We start from the raw sequence: 24,305 nt of genomic DNA, 5'->3' as shown, positions 1-24,305 counted from the left end.
CAGACTCTACAGAAATGTCCTCACTAAATTAATTAAAATAGCTTAAAATGTATTTTTTAAAAACAAATAAATACAAACATAAACGATATAAAAAAAATATGAGAAACCATCAGGAAAGTAACCAACAACTCTATAATTAAAAATGGTAAGGAAGTAACTGAAAAAGACAAAATATCTCGAAAATTTCTGGGCTATTACTGTAATATTGAAAAAAACCTTAGTGAAAAAATACCTAAAAACAAATATGTGTTTAGTAACCCTACTCCTTGTAATCCAGCGAGTTTCTCGGAAGTCACGATAAATGAAATGATAATGCAAATAAATTCTCTTAAAAGCAAGGTTTCATGTACAAACTATGGTATTTTTGCATTGATAATTAAAGACAATCATATAGCGTTAATGAAGCCCTTACTACACATTATAAATCTAGCACTAAAAACAGGCATTTACCCAAATATTCTGAAAAATTCCATAATAACTCCCATATTTAAGTACACCAGCCAGTGCGTTGAAAACTATCGGCCTACTGCAATAACGAGTGCCCTGAATAAATTACTTGAAAAGATCATTAAAATTACATTGGAAAAACATTTAGAAAATAATAATTTATTGTCAGATTCTAAATTTGGTTTTCGAATTAAAATGAGCACTGAAGATGCAATTCAACAATTGACAGAGCGAATATTAAATAGTTTTAATGAGGGTTATAAGGCCTTAGGCATTTTTGTTGATCTCGCAAGAGCCTTTGACACTTTAACACATCACATTCTCTTGCAAATACTGGGTGACATGGGTTTAAGAGGTACTGAGTTAGCGCTGAATCATACCTTAGTGATCGAACACAACAAGTAAAAATTAATAATGTCGTTGGAGAAATGTGTACAGTTAAATGTGGTGTGTCATAGGGTACAGTCCTGGGGCCACTTTTATTTTTTATCTATATAAACAACCTTACAAGAATTTTACCTGAAATCAATAGTTCTATTATTTGTTACGCTGAGATACAGTAATTCTAGTAAAAGCAATATCATGGTCAGAAATGCAAAAGCTAGCTGAAAAATATATCACATTAATTAAACTTTGGCCGGTCAGCATCTTCTAACTCTAAATATAAGAACTTGTGGAACTAACAATACATACTTATCCTTGTTTTGAAAATCAGATGGAAAATTGTACTTGATTCTTCAGTTTCGTACACAAAATACCTCGGCGTTTATATCGATAGAAATTTAAGATACAATATGCACATTGATTACCTAACTAAAAAGATAAGAAAAACAATTTATAAGTTTTATCAACTACGAGGATTTATGTCTCGTGAGTTGTTGGAGGTAGTCTATCAGGTTTTGGTTGAATCCATTCTAAATTATGGTATAAGAATTTGGGGTAGTGCATGTATCACAATGTTAACAAACCTGGTTATCACTCGAAAATATATACTAAAAATAATAAATAAAAAACCAAAAAGATACCCAGCAGTTAATTTGTTTTTGGAAAGTGATGCTCTCACTGTAAGAGAACTTTACCTGAAGAGCACTCTTAACTTTATGAAGAATAAAGACATTTATAAGATTCTACCCCAAAGCTTTAATATTACTAGATCGGTCATATGTTCTTTTGACTAAGGTAAATTTTACAATTTGTCAACGTCGTATTTCTTATGTGGGGCCAAGAATTTTTAATTTTATACCACACGATTTTAAAGCTAAAGAAAAATACTTTTTAATATACGCATAACCGAAGGGATCAGTGTAACTATGAAAGTGTTTTGTTAAAGCTACGTTTTCTAACGTAGACAAACGTTATAATTACTGGTATATTTCCAAATATTATTTATTCATAGAATAGAAGAATGAATTAATTTAAACGGTACTTTTACAAATTTAATATAAGTTATTTTAGTTTGGTTTTTATAACAAGCTCTCAAATTTATTGTTAAATTATTATTGTATTCTGAAATACTGTGTCCCGACAAGTCACTTGTGACTTTTAGGGCACATACACTAACTTTGTAACAATACTGTACACATTTTAAGTAATATATTTGAATTTGAATTATTTATTTAGGGCACAACTGAATGAAATTCCATACCAAAACTTACGAGGTAGATATCCCCTATTATTTTTAAACTATGAATACGATTGAGTGGCGAATCAATGATAAGGTTTTTTTAATTCTCTGAAAATCGGACTACACTTTTATAGGATGTGGAGATTTGAATTGTCGAAATCATGCAAAGAATGATTCAAACGTTTGGAAAACAACTCAAGTAAATGCTGTTCTTCATCTTCACACAGTGATATAGATTAGCATTAAATCGTTGCCGTATTTTCTGCAACTGCTAACATTTAGAGTGTCACTACGTGACAAATATTAATAATTTCCAAACCAGATATTTCAACGCGGTGTTTATTTCAGTTTATGTAAGATATTCAATGGTTCTTACGTGTCAGCACAAAAAATCAAACGGTATTAAGTCGGTTGAACGATAAGCCACTGAATGGTAGATTTCATTCATAATATGGAAGATCTTCATCTTTCCTTTATTTAAATATAGCTTCCTCACCAACTAAATATTCTAGGATGTAATGCATTTCCAAAATAATCATTGTTTTCTCCGATTAAAGTCATCTTCATTTAATTCTTAACTGAACTTTATACAAATTAAACTTTTTTAGAACTTCCTGGGAACTTGTATGACTATCTATTCTATAATTGTATGACTAAGATAAACTATCTATTGCAATTTTCCCTAATATTGCTACCTCCACAGGTTCATAAAGAAGCGGATTTTCGCTCTTCCTCATTTTTTCCCTGAACGGAATCAGTTTCACTACACTTCACTCCTGATCCATGAATAATTTTTCGTAGAAGATTTTCATCATGATTTCAAGTTCTGGTAGGTCTTATAATATAATTTCAGTTTTTAGGTAATATATTCAGTGGGATAATGTTTGATATGATGGGATAATTTTAAATGTTTGTCTATAATAATGCCTAGACATTTAATTTTTTTCAGTAGATTTGATTCGTACACTACACATACAATTACCTCGATTGGCACAAATACTACTCTTTTTTAATCAATAAAACCATCACTTACAAACTTTAACTAAGTAGTTAAATAAATATCTTTCTAAATAATTCATCAACACTAAAAATCTAAGGAATCTTACTTAGGACGTGTGTTTTTATATGTGTTAATTCATGTACAGGATATTTTCAATTTAAGCATGATTGTTAGGATCGCAAAAACTTTAAAAGATCCAAGATCGGTTAAATCGAATGAAATTTCCTGAATTTGATCCCTGTTAAAATTCAGCTTTTGGCCTATTAAATTACCATGTCTTAAAGAAGCCAATAAGCAGAAACACGTGTCAGCAAGTGCCATCCTTATTTTCGAGTCGCCAAAACGGAATAACGACTATATTAAAACTTTACAAATTATAAAAGGTCCAAAAAAGAGATGAAAGAAAGATATTTACCTACAAATAACATATACAATATGAAAAAAAACATAAGTTTAGAATTTTATAATGAGTATTCATTATGAAAGAAAAAAAAACAATTAAAATTCAGGCATTTCTTTCTTCTTTTATTTTTTGGACACGTGAATTAGTATAGTCACTTGAGCGTTTTTTGCAATAAACATTTTCTACATAGGGTACCTCAAGTAGAGACTATGGCATCAACATTACTTTTTTTTTAATAGAACACCTTGTATAGGATGACATTTTACACTTCTATGATGCATCCTGAATACTTTTTGTATAGGATACCATATATCTAGTCAGGGGTTTGTTAAATTTTAGTGACGTTATAGACTCATGAAAGACAACATTAAAAAAATAAACATTTACACAATCTTTCTTGCAATTGTTATCCATTTACTTCAATGCATTTTAAATGTCGGTAAATAACTTACAATTGCACATTTTCAATCACTTGCGGATCGATAAGTCTAATTTCTTGTCGAATTCTTTGCCTTAAATCATCAACATTATTGAGTCTATTCACATAAACTTTGGACTTTCAAAAATCTAACGGGGTTATGGGTAACCTTCGTGGCCACTTAATCGGTCCTCAATACATGATAAACCGCTATAAAATAGGTTCTAAAATTGGAAACTCAAAATAATAAGGTCTATTTACTTTCTAAGAAATCGCATAAAAAATTAATGCTGTAGCCATAGTTTCTACTTGAGGCATCCTGTAAAAATTTTTTTTATTTCAAAAAACAAAAAAAAATGCATTTTAAATGAATTTGTTCCTTTCATCGTAAATGCACTGTATATTAAGGAGAACAGGGAAAATAGAGGTGATAACTAAAGGCGTTAAGAAAAAAATTGTAAATTTTCATCTGTATTAAGGAGTTATGCAACTGGATATAAATCATGTGAAGGAGTTATCGTTTTTATTAAGTTTCTTGGGATATTTACATAGTATTAACTTATTTCCTCAGGTGAAGCAGATATTGTGCAATAAGAAGCTTTACGTCTTAAGTCATTTACAATAGACCCTATTTCTTTAGGGACATTATTGGATCTAGCCAATCTCCTATTGTAGTAAATGTCCTTGACAGCTGTCAGTCTTATGATAAACTTCTCTACAAAGAGTCCCGTAATTCTGATAAGATAAAAATCGCTAAATCGATAAATATGCTTTTAAGAATACTTAATTAAACTAGTTATTTCTGTTATGTGTAATGTAATTTTTAGTAAATATAGGCTCATCGCTATTTGGCTAGTTTTCATTTCTGGAAATCTGATCTCTGGAAAATTTTAAGTCAGGGCAAAATAAATGACTCTTAAGGTTTCCGAGATATTAATAGCCACTGTCCACTTTGTCACTGTCCAACACTCTGATTTGTTTTTCGAAAAATCTATTTTCTTCTTTGTATTTTTTGGTAACTAGCAAATGCCTACTAATTTTAATGGTTTTGCTTGAACGGCTTTAAAATATGGAAGGCACTATTAACGCGCAATGTTACTGTTACTGTCCGCACAAGACCAAACTCATTTACACCCTATATTATCCGCATTTAATTAATAAACATGATGTACTTGATGTACATAGTGACAGATTTGACTCATAATTTCCACTAGCCCGATCTTTTATATTTTCCATTTGGTAGGTCGCCTCCTTTGTGCTTATATTATAATTTGTGTAGTTCTTTGCTCATTCAACATTTGTTTTTCCTTCCCTGGTAATAATCATTAAACATGTATTTTATTTTCTTGACCAGTATCTACTTTATACTATTTTTGTTAGTTCTCGAAGAATAACCCCTAATCGTTAATTATGACTACCGAGCTGGCAACAATCACTAATTATTATTCGTGTTAAGTGGATTGAAAAATTAACGAAAGTTTGACCGCGGCAATTTAGCCGCAAAGATGATGCAGCTGCCACAGTCGCGGTTGGTTATTGTTTTACAAATTAGTTATTTTTATTTGACGTTACCGGTCGGGTTATACCATTTTTTTTGTCGATATTGCCATAGATATGACAGTGACCTTATTTATGTGTGTTTGGATTCAATTATTAAATGTTGAGTAATTTAATACAGTGGAAAAATAAATGATGTTTGAGTGTAGTAACAAAATAATTGAAAATTTTACAAAATATGGTAAGATTGTTGACCATTAAATTTTATAAAAGAAAATATTATGCATTTGGGATAAATAAACAACTAATGGGAGGTTCACAAGATTAATTAGTTAAACAGTACCATAGCTTACTGTCGGGATTTTGTTATAATTATGGTGTGAATCCGTTATTAGCGAATTTTTTAACACTAGCGAAATGCGATTTCTGTGAACTGTTGCTTTTTTTTATAAAGCAAAAGGTACCGATAACAGATTTTTCCTAAACACTTGTTTTTCATAAAGAAGGCAGTTTTTAAAATTTTGTTGATTTTGGTCGTATCTTATAGCTTAAAAACGGTTAGTGATGATTGAACAAGTAAATATTGTGTTTTTAAAAACCGTAGCTCATGATATACACGTCAAGCCAAGTGTTTGGTGAGGAAATCAGTGTATTAACTTGCAATAATAAATCTAAGGCACAAGTAAAAAGATAACAATGGCGCTTCTTCCTGTACGAGAGTTTATTGGGTCTAACTAGTTTGACCCGATTTAAACATCGAAAAAGTCGAGATTACTAATCGTAAAAGCAAGTGCATTGTCCTTTATTGCTTTTTCTTTTTTAATTAAGTCTTTGCTTATGAATTTCTATTGCAGGTTGATGCATGGAGATTTCGGTATCGAAGAAAGAAATTGCTTAAAAAGAATTGCTTTAAATGCTAAATAACAGTGAAACCTTTGTCAAAAACTGAATTGAACTAATTAAAATTAATTATTGGATATCTTTACAATTAAATTGAATAAATTTAAAAAATCCATCCTGTAAAACACCAAACCCAAATGTATTAGAATTTTTAAAAAACATAATGCTAGATAGTGATTCAGGTAAAACGACCTATACCTGACACATTATTAAATAAGAAAGAAATAATTTAAGATTTTTTTTAAGAATTTTGAGAATTTGAACAAAATTTGTTTGTCTATTTTATTTAGAATGTATTTTATTATACACTTTGCAAACCAATAATACGCTTTAAAAATCAATAATTATATCACCAAGCATGTATAATTAAGACAAGCCAATTTACCTCAAATTATTTATAATGCCACAAAAATACATTAAAAGGAGTATCTTTTAAGGAGTATCCTAAGTGAAAATAAAGGCTGCGTAATTTTGATTTTTTATTTTAATAATGTCCCGGTTTAAATCTAATTCTAGGAAACTTGGTTGAGATAATTTGTGTAAACTTTAAAAATATTTAATTTAATTAATAATATATTAATATGATACATATTTCCTTGGTATGCGACAGAGGGTTTCCCTACGCGCAACGCGCACGGGGTTGCGCACAAGCGCAATCTAGTGCATCCGGTCGTTGCTCCGATACCAGATCTGCGCAGTAGCCTGGATGACCCTAACAACACTCTCTCCTTTCAAGGTAACAGATAATGATGGTTCACTGCTTTGACTCCATCCTAGACTTAGGGTCACTACTTATCAGTATTAGTCTATATTATGATAGTCAGTATTATAAAACACAAGACTTCATTTCATTTTTATCATCACCACATTTTTCTTTGTACGGATTTTGCAACGTTATTAATTTAATTACGTTTTTTTGCACGGGGTAAATTATCTAGAAAATTAAATTTACTGCAAACACTCCTCACGATATGTGTTTATACAGAGTGTTACGTAATCGGTTGGAAGCACCTTGGGAGATAATAGGGTGACGTAAAAAACACCTCAAACTCAAATAAGCTTTATATCATGATAGTGGAGTTTGAAAACGATTCTAGCGTGTCATTCCGTTTGCACTTAATTGCTATAACAACTATCGTACATCATTCCTTATACCTTAAAAAAGCCAAATTACTTGGTCGTCAAAAAATTGGTGTGTACGGGGGATTAGGAGCGGTTTCCAAAAATGACGTTTTTTTTCGTCTGATTGACATCTATACAACATGTTTAATCATCTGTAAATGTTTTGTTTTAAAACTTCCAGAGGAAGTATTTTATTTTTAATTTTAAAATATCTGTGCAACAAGCTCTTATATGGAGCTCCTTAATACAGAACTAAAACATTGATATTAAAATATCATTTACACCAAGATATCTCAAGAACGGGTAATCTAATCAAAAAAACACTTCCTATGAAAGTTGTAAAATAAATATCAGTGAATTAAACGGCGTACACATAGTTTTGTTAAAAAACATGACAGCGCGAAGTATTCGCATTCTGAAATATCGTTTGTTGATATTGATACAACAGAGTGGTTTTTAGTTTTTTTTGGCGATTATATATATAACATATTATACTTAGGATATTTGAGAGGTAAAAACAGGTATATTGTTTCTTGTTTGTTACAATATGTATTATATTCTACATAAGTTGTTTGGTCCTGTAAATACATTATCGAATGAAAGGATATCTAAACTATTAACAATTATGCCGGTCGTCAAAGTCGCTACACAAGCCTTCAATATTTGTAATTTTAAATATTTAGGCATAAGAAATAATAACGAAAACGACACAAACTATGCATGCGTCCCTTCTCATCCCTTCATATTGATTTCACCTTCTTTGTTGATTTTTAAGAATATATATGTATTAATAAGAATTAAGCAATAATGTATGTTGTATAAAGCTGGAATAGTTATTGTTAATAGTTTAGATATCATTTCATTGGATTTTGTATATAAAAGACCAAACAACTTACGTAGAATATAAAATAAAATACTTCCTTTGGGAGTTTTTAAACAAAACGTTTACAGATTATTAAATATATTGTGTAGATGTGAATTAGACGAAAAAAAATTCGTCGTTTTTTGGAAAACCACCCCTAACTACCCTCCGCACACCACGATTTTTTTGCGATCAAGCAATTTTGCTTTTTTAAGGTATAAGGAATAATGTAAGATATGCGTTACTAGAAAGAATATATTGGCGCTTAAATTCTACTATGAAAATGTTCTTTTACAGAGCTTAATGAAATATCTACACATAGTAAATAAAGGTAAAAGATCTACAAAACAGACACTAAACAGTGTCATTAGAATCTATTATTATAGTATTCTTCGAGGTTATAAGCTTTACCAATCAGAGGCGCTCAATTTTTTCCTAAAACGTCTTACGTTTAATATTTACGGAATAGTGTGCAACGCGTTTGAAATCGGCTCTTCGCACACTCTTGTGACTTATAGCACTCGCCTACGGCTCGTGGCAATAAACAGTCGTATGACTGTTGACACAATATACTATTAATATTTACTGATAGGTGATGGTACAATTTAATACTTTTATATACTCGTATTATAACTGAGGATAAGTGTGGTATGGGACAGAGGTAAATTTTATTTCATGATTGTATGGCTAACATTTTATAATGTAAAGTTATAACAATTTTTGTAAATTAGTGATGACTCCATTATAAATAAACTAGTGATGGTTAAAATCCATCCTTTTTCTTTTTATTTAAGGACAAGATTCTATTCTTCTAAATTGTTAGCACCGCATACTATGTACCTAATAGCTTTTTTCTGTATCGTATCTCTGGATCCGCCTCTTGTGCAGTATGGATAAACTTCGACCTACTTACCACATTCAGCAATTTCCTTCACAGTTGGAATTTAGTGTCATATTTGTTATTTATGGATGAAGATCGATATGGTGTTTTTAATTTGTTTGTCGCACATTGTCGAATGGAAGATAAAGATCCACATGTTATACCATTCACCTTACCAATATAAATTGGTATAATAACATGTGCATCTGGTGGTGAAAATCATCGGCGCCAATTTAGTTGCTCTTTTGTTATAGAGATATTTGATTTATTGAAAAAGTTTACTGACATAGTTTATACATTTATTATGAAAAATGAAGTTGTCGAAACGAAACACGTGTCGAGAGTAAAACAAAGATTTTTTTTTGGAATTTTTGAATTTGTTGGTGCGTCCTATCATCTCCTGATGTGCTCGATATGAAATACACACATTATTTGAGAAAAAAATATGATTTAAGTGTAGTTTTTTTTTATTGTCCAAAGTGATAAATGGATCGGGCCTGGTATCGTTTTATACCAAAATCATCGTAATTTATGAAAAAAAGAAGAATTTGTTATATGACAAGAAAATGGACAAATAGCGTGTATTTCTTTTGAAAAAATGAAAAAAAAAATTAAGCCATGTATTGAATAATTATTGAGTGAAACCATTGCAGTAGCATCAGAATGAGGTAAAAGTTCCAGATACGTATTTCATTAGTAGATAGGGTTCATTTATTTTTAATGTTATTTCTTTGTATGCAGGACGTTTCATTTTAAATAGTGGTCACTTATTGAGATCCGAAAAAGTAGGGTATACTTCTATATGTAACTTTTCATAAACAGTAATATAAAGTATTAATATAATTATATTTAACTAGTGCTTTTGGTTAGTTCCTTAGAGGTTCCTTTCATTATAAAAGTTAAAAGCAGCTTGCTTGCTCGTCTTCTTAAAAACTATAGGCAAAGCCTTAAGATAAGTAGAGAACGACAACGTTTTATCGATCCCTATTTGTGCCGGCCCCTGAGAGGGAAACATGAATGAATTGTTTAGACATGACCTAGGTTACCATATACCTTACCATATAAACATACTATGCGATCAATTCCAGCAGCTTACAGTGGATCTATTCTTAGTTGGCGTGAAAAAGTTTTTATATATCTATGCGAGATCTGTCCTATTTGGTCACTTAGTTACTCTAATTATATTAGGTCATAAATGCTTTTCCAATAATTGCTTGTTAACCCCACTCTTTCCGTGTAAAAGTCTAGGCTTCAAAATAAGCCTGTTTTTTTGAGAAAGCTTATATTCAATAGACTGAAAGGCCCTTCTGAGGAACTTCATTTCTTTTCCCAGATAGTGGAAAATAAAAGTTCTGCGTGCACGTTTTTGTGGTGCTGAAATGGTAACGATTGAAAAAGGAGTCCTAATTTTCGGTCCCCGTGGGTCAGTTTTTAGCATAGACCGGATCGGGTCCATCAGGAGACCTATATGCACAACTGCCTTGGCAGGTCACTGTTTCGACAATTCATTCAGTATACCGACAATAATTTCTTCTTACTAAGGCGTCCAAAAGGTAATTAGTTCATCCGTTTTCATTCATCGTACGTTTTTCTTAAGGTTTTCCATAAAGAGGTTGGCTATTTGCTGGCTCAGTGGACTGCGCATTACTGCACCATCAATCAGCTCATTTTAGATATGCCTGAAAAGGATCGACATTATCCTTGGTAAAACTCTGCAAGTACATCTAAGTATTCTCCTAGAGAATCTTTTATAAATAACGCCAAAGCTTACTAGCATGTCCTGAGGTTCTATATGTACAGGGTGACCCAATAAGACTGTTCCTCGGCCATATCTCGGGAACTGTTAAAAAAAAAAATTATTAGGTAAATCGGTCATGAAAAATCGTTGGAAAATATTTTCAAGTTCTAAAAATTACCACCAGAGGGCGTAATTGCCATCTTAAATTTTAAAATTGCATTTTTCTTTAAATTTCGCATAACAACCAAATTTTTTTTTTACATTTTTTAAGAGAACCAGGTTATCTATGATTTTCGTAAAATAAAAAAATCAGCCATTTCAAAAACAAAGATGGTGGAGCGCGTTCAGTTGTTTTTGCAATAACTTGCTTTAACTTCTTAACGGTTTGACCGATTTTAACAAATTTGGTATCGTTGAAAAGAGCATTCCTTGGGCAATAAGAATCAACCAAAATATAGTTGATTTAGTTGAATCCTTTTCCGCCTGGGGGCTAGCTTTGACACCATCACCCAAAATCCTAAAAAAATCAAAAAAATCAAATGGAATGATATGACTTTTTCTTTATGAAAAAGTAGCCAAATAACATCCAAAGAGGCCAGTGAAAACCGTTTGTCAAAATGTCTTTCCTAACCGCAAATATTGGGAAAATAAGGAAAAAAAACGCATCCCGAACGTAATAAGTCACTTTAATATTATGCCTAATATATGCCTTGGAAAATGAAACAAATGAAACATGATGCATTATAAAATAATAACAGCTGTCATTTGCTGTGTTGTTGTCATTGTTATTGTCATTATTCTGCTGTGTTACATTCAGAAAGTGTAGTTATTTGAATTTTGAATCTTTTCTGCAATGCCGATTTCTAACCAAGAAGCATTTAATATGCTGGCGATATATTTTGAGTGTTTGCAAAATGCGACCATCGCTGCCCGCGCCTTCTATTTGCGCTATCCGAATCGACCGCGATACCATCGCCGCGTGTTTGTGCGTTTGGCCCAGCGCCTGTTAACTACAGGTAGCATCCATAGACCTGCCATGATTAGAAATAGGCAAAATAACGAACAAAATGTAGTTAATGTCCTGGCATCTGTAGAAATCAATCCCCAAATTAGTACTAGAGAGATTTCTCGAGACTTGGGTATTCCTCAAAGTACGGTTCACCGCATTCTTCGAACCCATAGGTATGTAACCCGCTAAATATCATATCTTAGGGTTTTTTTTTACATTTCTTGCTATTTTAGGCTACATCCCTACCATATCAACTTACACCAAGCCCTTTCTCCTCCGGATTTCGACCAAAGGCTAGATTTTTGCCACTGGCTATTAAGCATGATAGCAGAAAATCCTCAATTTCTTTCAACTGTGTTGTGGACTGACGAAGCCACCTTCAATAGCAATGGGCACTTAAACTTACATAATATGCACTTTTGGGCCCGAAATAATCCGCGCTGGCTTGGACAAGTTCAGCATCAAGGGAGATATAGTGTAAATGTTTGGTGTGGGATAATTAGAGGGCGGGTTGTTGGTCCATATATTTTGGACGGCGCATTAAATGGTCTAACATACCTACATTTCTTAGAAAATGTTTAATGGAAGATATTGCGCTGAACGTCCGCCAAAATATGTTTTTCCAGCATGATGGTTGCCCCGCCCATTATGCTCTTGCTGTTCGCCAGTATTTAGATGCCACCTTCCCTGACCGTTGGATCGGAAGAGGAAGCCTATTCCCTTGGGCGCCAAGGCAAGTATTTAACACAAGAATCTTTGGACATTGCCTATTTGGAATGATTCTGTTTATAATTGCACACGTATTTAAAAACTTGATGAATATTTCTAGGTCTCCCGATTTAACCTGCCTTGATTTTTATCTCTGGGGAAGGATTAAGGATATAGTCTATGCAACAAGGCCAACTTCCCGCGAGGATATGATTGCAAGAATTAGGAATGCCATCTTAAATATCCCAATAGCTGAAATTGAAACTGCTGTTTCTTTAACTCATCAGCGTCTTCAGATGTGCGTCCAAAATGACGGAGGCCATTTTGAACACCTGGGTCGCCATTAGATCACTTTCTTGTTCCTTTCATGTTTCATTTGTTTCATTTTCCAAGGCCTACCTATAATATTAAAGTGACTTATTACGTTCGGGATGCGTTTTTTTTCCTTATTTTCCCAATATTTGCGGTTAGGAAAGACATTTTGACAAACGGTTTTCACTGGCCTCTTTGGATGTTATTTGGCTACTTTTTCATAAAGAAAAAGTCATATCATTCCATTTGATTTTTTTGATTTTTTTAGGATTTTGGGTGATGGTGTCAAAGCTAGCCCCCAGGCGGAAAAGGATTCAACTAAATCAACTATATTTTGGTTGATTCTTATTGCCCAAGGAATGCTCTTTTCAACGATACCAAATTTGTTAAAATCGGTCAAACCGTTAAGAAGTTAAAGCAAGTTATTGCAAAAACAACTGAACGCGCTCCACCATCTTTGTTTTTGAATTGGCTGATTTTTTTATTTTACGAAAATCATAGATAACCTGGTTCTCTTTAAAAATGTAAAAAAAAAAATTTGGTTGTTATGCGAAATTTAAAGAAAAATGCAATTTTAAAATTTAAGATGGCAATTACGCCCTCTGGTGGTAATTTTTAGAACTTGAAAATATTTTCCAACGATTTTTCATGACCGATTTACCTAATAATTTTTTTTTTTTTAATTTTTTTTACGAACAGTTCCCGAGATATGGCCGAGGAACAGTCTTATTGGGTCACCCTGTAGTTCCCCAATCTGGCTTACGAACCTTTCTAAACTACTTTCCTATGCGTAAGTGTAGCTGTGAGGTAAGGGGTTCGGCCAAACTATCAGCTTTGTGTATTTTCGCTAGTCCTTTGAATTGTGGAAGTACAGCTGCCGGTTTAATAAGTTTCTATTTGATATTGTAGTATTCATAGACATTAGCATTATCCTTATCGGCAGGTAAAACAATAATATCATCATCGGAAAAAGAGCTAAAAGGTCGTTTTCAAAAGATTATTCTTAGGTAAACGAGCCACCAAATCCGAATTCCTTGAGTTTTTTCGATTGGTAGATAGCTCCTTTGTGCTTGCTATAATTTTCTCAGTCGGAATATGCTCTGGCATGATGAAAAAACTACTGCCCTTTGGCAAAATTGATGATTCGTTAGGATCTGAAATATTGGCTATAAGCTTTGAAAGATCTGGAGTATTTTTTTGGCATTGCCATGTCTAAAATTTATTATATTTTCTTATGTGCTGTTTTGTTAGTACATAATTTATTTTTCTTGCTGGTTTATAATCAGGTCAGATTGATCTTATACCGGTATTCAGCACTTATCTCCTTACTAAGCTGTAAGCGGGAAATCATCGCGTGTTGACGAAGAAACTTGAGTGGAAAACTCTCTTGTGGTATTCTTAATGTAAGCTTTAACTGTAAAAAGCCTAGGATCATGTGATTGTCACATTATTGGCTAAAGAAGGCTAGAGTTGATAACAAATTACAATTGTAGGACCCATGGGTCTTCTTTACCTCAGAATCTTGGACTACACGGCTTTTTCAGATACCCTGACAAACATATAAAAACAACCTTTAGTTGAGGAGGTTTCAGCCCGCTTTTAACTTTTGAGAAGCACCCCTAAGGACCTACCTTGGTTTTAACATCAAAAATGAAATTTAAAATGAATGAAGAATTGTGCCTGTATCTCGGAACCCACGAAAAGACCTCTATTGGCGAAAAACCTGATATATACATTCAAAAAACACTTTCATAATATCATTCTTGTGTTTTCCTTTTAGGTTTTAGATAGTAAAATAAATTTTAAAAATTACCAAGATTTCAGTGACCCTAATCTAGAAAATGTTTGTGTCTTTTTGTTGGCTTGTGAATACAATCATCGAATAGTTTAGTCATCAGCATGGGTAAAGTATATGATGTTTTATTTTGTTCATTAGTAATATTTTCTGCGATTTAGTGATTTTAGGTGCTATCATGCTATCTTCACAAAATAGGTAAAATGAGAGCATCTTAAAGTTGACTTTGATAGCATTTTTGCGTCAGATTTGTTACATAATATTGTAACAAATTTATATGGATGCGGATAGTGCTATTTCAATTGCCCTCGTATAAGTTATACAACAGTAGCCTGACAAAAAAGAGATAGTAATAATAAGGTACCTAAAATGGTCACCTTTTAAAATTTGATATTACTAAAATATATATCTTTTGTAATATATAGTATGTAAAGAGAGCAGGGTGAGCTCATTTGAAAGTGATTTAACTGTAATGACTTCCTTATTGCAGTATTTAATATTTACATCATGTTGAGCTGCCACAACACATAATTAATGTCCCAGCTACGGTAAAAAAGTACTTAAAAGAACAGATTGTTGCCTATAATAGCTAAATAACTTTCGAATGGTCTTACCTATACACGTCTAGCTAATTTCTTTTTTGAGTGCCGGAATACCCATGCATTAACATGCAACAAAAAATTATAAGCAAAGCTTTAAGTTAAAAACCACAGCGGATCTACGATTCTGACTGTTAAAACAAGAAATGCATTACGCCGCACGCTTCGGCCTTTCCTACCTTCAATTTGGGTCGAATTCTTGTGACTTAGATTTGCTATTGCAAGTTAATATATTGATTTCCGTACCCAAGACCTGAGTTAGCCAGGCGTGTATATCATCTCCGTTTGGAAAATTGTCGTTTGACGTTGCTATTGTTTTAAAGTTTTAACTTTTTTTCTCTTATATCATACCAGGATATACAGACAAATGTGACTATTTTTTGGTAAATCAATAACACGATTATTTCTTGGAATGTGAAATTTGTGCTATAATTTTTCACCGAGCTATAGGTTACTTTAATACCGGACTTATACCGGTATTACTTGAATAATATCATATATTTAAGGAGTATAACGTTTTAATCTTGTGGGCCAATAAAACCTTTCCATCCAGGTTTTCTTGTGTATTATACGCTCGCTAATACTATTTGTTGCTTTTAAAATGAAAACTTCTTTCTAGATACAATCATTTATTTTCCTTCATTACTTATAATTGGAAATGGGATCGAGTGAGATAATTAATTTTCATATTATCATTAAACTCAGAGACTGAGTGATTCGGTTTCGTAATCATTTATGATCGTCATCATCTAGAAAATTGTATAATAGGTCTCCTGATAGATCCGTCATGCCTCCATCAAGGGTTACCAGAAGCAACCTTAGAAAAGTCGCATAAATTTATCGCTGGAAAAACTAAATATTGTCCAGATATTTGAATCTAGCACTTTGAGTGCTGAGCATTCCCAAGAACGTGGCAGGCAGTTTCTTCGTAAATATAAACTCCAGTACAAGCTTCGAGCTCAGCTTTTCGGTTCGTAATAGCCTTTATGGCGAGATAATTGTGTACCAGATAATCCAGACGGGGAAGTTTTAACAGAGTTTCAAGGGCTCTAGTTAGGGCCGCTTGCAGAGATCTTACTTTGCTTATCTTCTTGTTTTTATACCCATATTATTTAAAAGCATGTTTTTAATTTTTCAGTTAATTATATCCACAAAATAAAATTTGCGGACTGATAAAATATTTTAATTTAACCAATTCTGAAATACCCTACATAGTTAAATATTTTGTATTTGTATTATTATTGCGATTGTGTTATAATAAATATTCCAAAAAATATACGCATTTTGCTGACAATCCTGAATAAGCGATAATAAAAGGTAATCTTATATATTTTCATATCAATACTGAACTAAGTTATTACCTGTTTTAATTTATTACTTAAGGTTTATATAGATCTTTGTCTTATTTTAAAAATCCGTAAAGGTTTTATTTTCTATTTAATTTTCTGGATATTGTAGTTATTTGAATGTAAATTTGTTTCTGTTTTTTTATTGATATATTTAATCGTCGATATAATTGATAAGCTTGTAGAGGGCGCCACCTGCATGCTTCTTTTAACATTTTGAGAGTCCGTAACTTGTTTGCACGTCCTCTCTAGCTGCTTCTTCGAAGCCCACCAGGGAGGTCAACTTTCGTTTCGGCACTTTTCTGCTTGATAAACGTATTAGTATTCTCTGACAGGTTTAGATGTCAGGAGCCCGTCTCTTACCTATATGTACCTCAGTTCATCATCAGCAATTTTTTCCAGTGTTTTGGATAAAAATTACTTAAAGTATGACTTTGGAGTGCGCTCTGCTGTCCTGCCTATTTTTTACCAATAGACTATTTTACCATGGGCATTCTACCATGAATTCCATTGCTTGATGCTCTGATTGTTTAAATCTGGCGATAGTTACCTAACCCTTTCGGACCTGCACTGAATAAATTTACAATTTCTGAAGTGGTGTTCAGATTTTCTTGGCCTTTATCATGCCTTTAGAAAGATTTTATGCGCTCTATCAGATGATGAGGTGTAATTTTCTTACGGAGGTGTTTCCTTTTTGTCTTGCGGACTTTCGGTGAAAATTTATTTGTATTTATTCTAGTCTTGAGCTATCTTGGTTTTATTAATAACCTTTTTTATTAATCAATCTTCGCAATCAGCTTTTAAACCTTCTAGATGATTCTACCAGTGATTTCTTCCTCTTGGCAATTCTCTTTATTCTTATAGGTACCTTCTATTGCCTTGCTTATTGGGTCAACTTTTAGATCAATGTTCTTCCCCAATATATTCATTCAGAGCTATTTTGTAGCCTGTCCAATTTTTTTTCTGGAGTTGCGGTACTTGTGAATTTTGAAGAGCATTTTATACCAAATCTTATATTGCGACAGTCGGAGTAAGGTCGTTTGTCCGACACGCCAAGTAATTATGACATTGTGGATGTAGAGTTACATGTAAAAGTTCTTATCTCCTGCCTACGAATAATTTCAAAGCATGTATGCAATATCTATAATTAATTTCGGAGCTTCCCTTAGGCGGTATATAACGCGTAGGTATAAGAGCTTACTTCAAAGCTGGTCCTCTAATGGCTCATTTGTTTAACCATGACTTTTGTAATAGCACGATATGCAGGCTTTCTTGTTAAAATTAAAATTTGTATATACTTACACACATGCAAAACGTTTATACTCCTTCAAAACATAAAAAGCCATCAAAGTGACACTACTTTTAGGTAAGACTTACGCTAAGGTAAATTTCGAGTTTAAATTTTCAAGAACCTCCAGAAATCATTCAGAAAATATTATGCATTCAAATATCTACAAAATAATTTAGAATACCATTTAGAAGAAAATAAAAATACGGAATTACGGTATTAGTATTTATATCAGATTTAAGAACAACGGGTAAAATATAAATTTTTTCAAATCAATTTTTTTAAAATATCGAGTGACACAGGAAAAGGGGAACACTTGATAATTATTTTACTCTTTAAAATAAACAAATAAAATTAAGTATATCGATGGAATTGTCCTAAGAGCATTTTTTAATATATTTAGTTGTTTTTCGTCACTTCCAGTTTAGCCGGAAGTGACACTAACATTCTGATTTTAAATGAAACACTTGGTATATTATTAAATATTTCGATAGAAAATATTATTCTGAGAACAGTCATACTGCACTTTGTGCTTTTTGTTTTATGCTTATACAAAAAAATTTTTTTATATTTTCAAATAGGGTGCCATGAATGCTTTGAAAGTTTTCATTTATAATCAAGTACCCACGGAAACATCTTTTACACGCCTGTCGAAAATGTCTAAACCATTAATTTTAGCATTTACTTTGAAAAAGTTGATGTGCTCTACGTTATATTCCCTCGCATACGTACTTTAATTAGACAAGAAGGTGGTCATTTTGAACAATACGTGTAAAAAGATTTATATTAGAATAATTGATAAACCTAATATTTTTACCTGTTTGTTTATGGTTTGTTAAGTAAATGTTAAAGAAAATATATAGTATTAAGATATTGAAAAAAATACTGCATTGAAAAATTTGTTCTTTTATTAGTCCTATGGTTGAAACCTTTGGTTTAACAATCAAATTTTACCACTAACCAAAACTCTTTATTTCACTTTCAGACAGGTGTTTCGCCAACGATGTTATCGGGGGAATAGTATCTTCGGGAGAAGATAATGGAAGTGGGATGCTGCAAACGTGTAAAAAAACCTTTTTTTACAAAACTATTTTATGCCGAATGAAATTTATATCGAGTATTATTGGCATTTATTAGGATAAGAAAAAAAATCGTCAGCTGCGCGGTATAGGGAGGGAAATGCGTCAGCTGAACTGGTAAAGTTGTTAAAAAAATTAAATTGTCAAATTATTTTATATCGATACATATGGAAATGTAGTAATGATAATCAGCTGCGTTTAAAGTGGTGGGAAGGCCGTCAGCCGAACGGTTCTCACAACATGTTCATTTTTCACTCATTTTTGTAGAGATAATTTTTTTATAAAAACTGCTTAATTGTCATGGGATATCGCATTTTCCTTTTATCAAAGAATCAGTTGTTAAATTCTCCGGAAATCGTTTAGGCTTTATATTATACATATTTTCTCAAAATTAGCACAGCTTGGTTCAAAATATTATCTTCTTCCAATATATCTTAATCCGTTGTGATAAGCACTCCGGTGAAGGTTTGACAATTTTTATTTCGATTCATTGTGACTACGTTAATTTGTTTCGAAAATCTACGGGGTTCGGAGTTCTACTTTCAAATCTCTCTCAAACGAAGCAACTTGAGTAGATTTGGTGGAATCGAGATTAGCTATGGAATCAGCAAATAATAATTGTAAAAAACTGAGAAAAATAAGAATTTTTCTTTTGTATAATATTTTCAGTAACGAAAGTACACACTTCTAAGGCTGATTTATAAATGTCTCGAGTCACATGCCATTCGGTTTTTTTCTTATTCGACGATTTTTGAGCCTGCTGTGTATTCGTAAAATTCAATATGCAAATTTTATGATATAGTACTCGCTTGATTTCCCGACAGAATCTGAATCGCACTACCTTGATGATGCCTCAGTTTTTTCAATTTCTACTTCTACTGTTTCTGTCTAAGTTTTCTCTTGAGAATCAGTTGCAGCTTCAGCACTATATCCGCTAGTCCCCGCCTCTTCAGTTACACTAAAACAATGTAATTTTTATTATAATTTAATATAATTTTCACCATTTAGTAGAATTTTTAATATAATATAATTTTCATGGAAGAAAAAAAATTATTGGTCTATGTCTACAGTCTATATATATTTTCTATATTTAGCCACAGGAGAAAAGGCCTTAAAACCGTTACGCGTTAGTTAAAATAATACATTTTTAATATATTTCTCCGAGAGAGCAAAGAATACAGAAAGTCAAAATATTGAATACGTTATAATGTAAATATAGTATTTATTAATTTATTTGACAACCAATATAAATTTACCTACTTAGCTGTTGTAGAAATAGGCGTAGATTTCACACATTTTCGATAATTCGGCGGTATGGACTTATTATGCGGCCCTTCCACATCACTCATTGCCAAATTATTTGCTTTACAAAATTCTAAAATATCTCTACACTTCTGCATTATATCAGCAATAAAAATTATCAGTTTTTCGGTTTTAATATTGCAAAATACGCAAAATGGTTTAACTGATGTCATGTTTAAAAAATTATTCACGTTCACTTCGTAAGATTTTCACGCATAAACTGTTGATGGGGAATGAACAAAGCCAAAAAGCAGCTGTCCTATCCTTCCGAAGAATAGGGCAAAACAAATGCTATGCGTACAAGGCATACAGTACTGTATATAATATATATTATCGTTAAATTTTTGACAGACCGTCAGAAAGTTTTAAATCTTGTAGTACTCATAAATAAAAATGAAAAAAATATTGGTCAGCTGATTGTCCACTGGGGCAAAAGTCGTCAGTCGGCCCACTGAAAATTCCACGCATCGCCCAAATATGTAAATGCAATGATACATTTGTGCTTCGGCTGACGACCATCCTACCACTATAAACGCAGCTGAAAGTGATTACTAGATTTCCATATGTTTCCCAAATCATCCATATAAAAAAATTCAATCCATATAAAATTATTTTACAATTTTGTTTCTTTTAACAACTTTACCCGTTCAGCTGACGTATTTCTCCCCATCTACTGCGCAGCTGACTATTTTTTTCTGATCTTAATAAATGCCAATAATACTCGATATAACTCATTCGGCATAAAATGGTTTTGTAAAAAAAAAAATTACACCTTTCGCAGCATCCCACGTTTGCATCCACCACAGGTGCGCCAGCTGACGTTCACTTTCGTTGTCAATGGAATCTTATTTAACAGTATGGTCGAAAATCTAACGGCATAAGAACGCTAGTCAAAATCGACCCCTGGCTCCCGGACTAAAACTGCTTATAAATAATTTTAATCTTCTACCGAAGATGCTAACATCATTAGCGAAATACGTGTCGAGCGTGAAATAAAAATTTTTGGTTAGTGGTAAAACTGTCTCGTAATTTGTTCTTTTAGTCTCAAATAGTAATATGACGTTTGACAAAATATGATTTCTCATGTCAGTTGAAAAAAAATAGGCAGGCATGTCATTACAAAGCCCCCTGTTATTGAATAAATCAAAGCCATCTGTACTATTTTTATGAATTTAATTATGAAATTCGTTCATATTTTTGACTTTTTTTGTTCTTTATGGGCTTAATTCTCACCCGATTTAAAAAATAATGATATCAAATTATTGAGAAAAATTCTGAAAAGTTCCCAAACAACGTGCTATTTAAAAAAACAAGTAAATGCCAAAAATACCGGTTTGAAAATTTTAAATAGGCGTCTAAAAGATTCAAGTCTATTACTTGATATACAATGAATATTACTTGTCCACGATTACTTGATTAAAAATTAAAAAAAAAAGCTTGTTTTAAAATTTTGAAAGAGTGTCACTTCCTGTTAAACCGGAAATGATAGAAAACAAAAAAAATGCCAAAAGATGCTCTTATAACTATTCTATCTATATACCAAATTTAATTTGTTTATCTTGAAAAGTAAAAAAGTTATTAAGTGTTCCGTTTTTCTCGTGTCACCCGGTATATTGATAGAAATATTACTAGCGAACCGATTTTTATTAATTCACGATATAACATCGTTTGAAGAGTGTTTTTATATTAAAAGCATGTGAGTTTGCAAATTTTAAATTTTCACGCTACCCGAATTTAACAGCACCCCAGGTGATTAAACTACTACCACAAATTACTCTAACCCAGATGCGAAAGTTTCTCCGATTTAATATATTTATATACATATTTCGACTGTGCAACGTATGACCACTAAAATTAGGTGGCAGATCATTCCATATTTTTAGTACGCGACAAATCGGAATAATTATAATTACGAGAATTATAATTATTCTGATTCAATTTGTTTGTCTGATATTTATTTTCTTATTTTTTTTTTTTTTTTTATTGCGTATTAGTATATATTTAATGAAATAGTTTTGTATTATCATACGAATTATTAATATTCAATTTAAATAAAAATATACTAAACATGCATGCAGTTTTTCTACAGCCGCTTTCACAATGTCCGTCGTATATACGGTTTATCCGAGACCGCTTTCTTAAGGTCACAAATTACAATTCGTGTTTTTGTCGAACTTCCGCATGTGAGTTATAGTAATTTGTCGTACTTACTAATTACTAACTTGCAAAAACGTGTTTTAAGCGTTAGCAAAATAACCTTTTAGTTGGCGTATACATTACTAATCTAACCGTAATGTATATGCAAAGCAATAAGAACAACGCTTTTTAGTTTTATTTAGCAGTGCATGGATTTTATCCCCCTGTAACTACCACTACTAACCCTACCTATTTATTTTTTAAATCTCATGTATTTTTTTATTTCAGTGGATTAAAAATGCCTTAATTTCCTGACAGAAATGCAATTATCGACCCTTTGTTATTTGTGATGAAATTTATTTAGTAGACCCTTCATTAGGAGCGACTATAAGGATCACATTAATATTAAAAAGTTTAATATATGTCAAAAATTCACTGAATAATATCCCATTTAAAGATCTTTGTTTTAAGACAAATTCATTTTTGCTTAAAGTAACGATTTTTGAGTTTTAAAAAGAGTTTACCATCTATTATATGTATAACTAACATTTTTTAATGCGTAATATTATTAACGAATTTTTAAAATTATAATTTTTTCTGTATAGTGTCAAAGACGCCTGCACACCTGCCATTAAGAAAATCCAATTCGTTGCAACAGAGTCAACAGACGTTAGTTTCTGAATTCAGTGAAGACAGTTTAAGAAGAGGATCGGAGGAGTCATTCGTCGTTCATAGAGGCAAAAGTATTCCTACATTACGATCAGTACTCGCTGATGATCCGTTGATTCCAGCTAGGTTGAAGGTAATTGTTGCTATCATGATCTTTAGTAATATTTCTTCTATCTCTTCCAATGATTATTCAAAATTTCTTTACCCCAAGAACTGACACTAATAATAAACTACCTCCACTACCTGACCATAAAGATAATTTATAATTTTATTATATGATTTGTGTTTTTCAAATTAAACCTTACTAAGTGAGCATTTTTAATCTTATTTTCCAGGTTAATAAAGAACGACAAAACAATGACAGTAAATCAGACGAAAGAGGGGAAATTCCGGCCGGTAGGCCGAGTAACTGGGAAGAAAATAAGAAGAGCACTTTTGCAGGAAGAAGGAGTAGGAGAAACTCGACAACCGACGACTCTCAACTTACCATCGAAAACTTTGGAGGCAGTCAGGATAATTTAAATTTTATAGGAAGGAATCCTGATAAAGAGGTAGTGGATCCATACTTACACTGATATTAAATCAGACATTATTTTTCTGCATACTAAAAGTTTTGATAGGTACTAAACATGATATATTATTTAATATACTGTTAGGGAACATCAAACGTAGTAACAAGTATATCTCAATGCCTTTTATAAATACTATGGTATTTTCGGCATTCTAATATCTTTATTCTAGTTCTTTTTTTTATTTTTGTTTTGAAGTTAACTTGGACATATCACTTGCGCATAAGCTTTCATTCAGTCAACACGTGGTTTTTTCTTTATCCTGTCTTCTAAAACCAAAGGAAGAACGAGTGAATGAACTTAACGTTAAGTTCTAGTTCAAAACGCTCTAAGTTCAAATATTATATGTTTCTCGGTACTGCTTGATTTGCTAGTTTACAGATATCCATCTATCTACTAGTAACGAACGCGAAATTTTGATTGAGCACAAATGATAAAATACGCAGAGCTTTATGCGGATATTATTACCACTTAATTCTTATGGACTCCTTACTTAAGGCTGCAGCTGGTCACACACACTTGACAACAACCCAATAGAAATTCCAGAATTCATACAATACATCCAGAATAAATGGGAATTTGCACACTTTACGAGTAAACAA

At 32.1% G+C, this 24,305-nt stretch overlaps 1 protein-coding gene across 9 annotated transcripts in view; it reads left to right on the top strand.

The window, feature by feature from the left end:
• LOC126746393 (patronin) overlaps nucleotides 1–24,305 on the top strand; it is a 251,463-nt gene that overhangs the window by 64,334 nt on the left and 162,824 nt on the right. For 8 of the 9 annotated variants that reach the window (XM_050454627.1, XM_050454629.1, XM_050454630.1 and 5 more), the window contains 3 exons: nucleotides 6,900–7,025; nucleotides 23,071–23,267; nucleotides 23,470–23,685. In XM_050454627.1, coding sequence (XP_050310584.1) covers nucleotides 6,900–7,025; nucleotides 23,071–23,267; nucleotides 23,470–23,685 — 539 coding nt within the window. The remainder of the gene's footprint in view (nucleotides 1–6,899; nucleotides 7,026–23,070; nucleotides 23,268–23,469; nucleotides 23,686–24,305) is intronic. The other variant, XM_050454633.1, reaches the window with a different exon arrangement.

This window comes from Anthonomus grandis, chromosome 17 (genome assembly GCF_022605725.1).
Source record: "Anthonomus grandis grandis chromosome 17, icAntGran1.3, whole genome shotgun sequence".
NCBI classification, from domain to species: domain Eukaryota; kingdom Metazoa; phylum Arthropoda; class Insecta; order Coleoptera; family Curculionidae; genus Anthonomus; species Anthonomus grandis.
The sequence above is the reverse complement of the archived record's forward strand: the minus strand, read 5'-3'. Positions and strand labels throughout refer to the sequence as shown.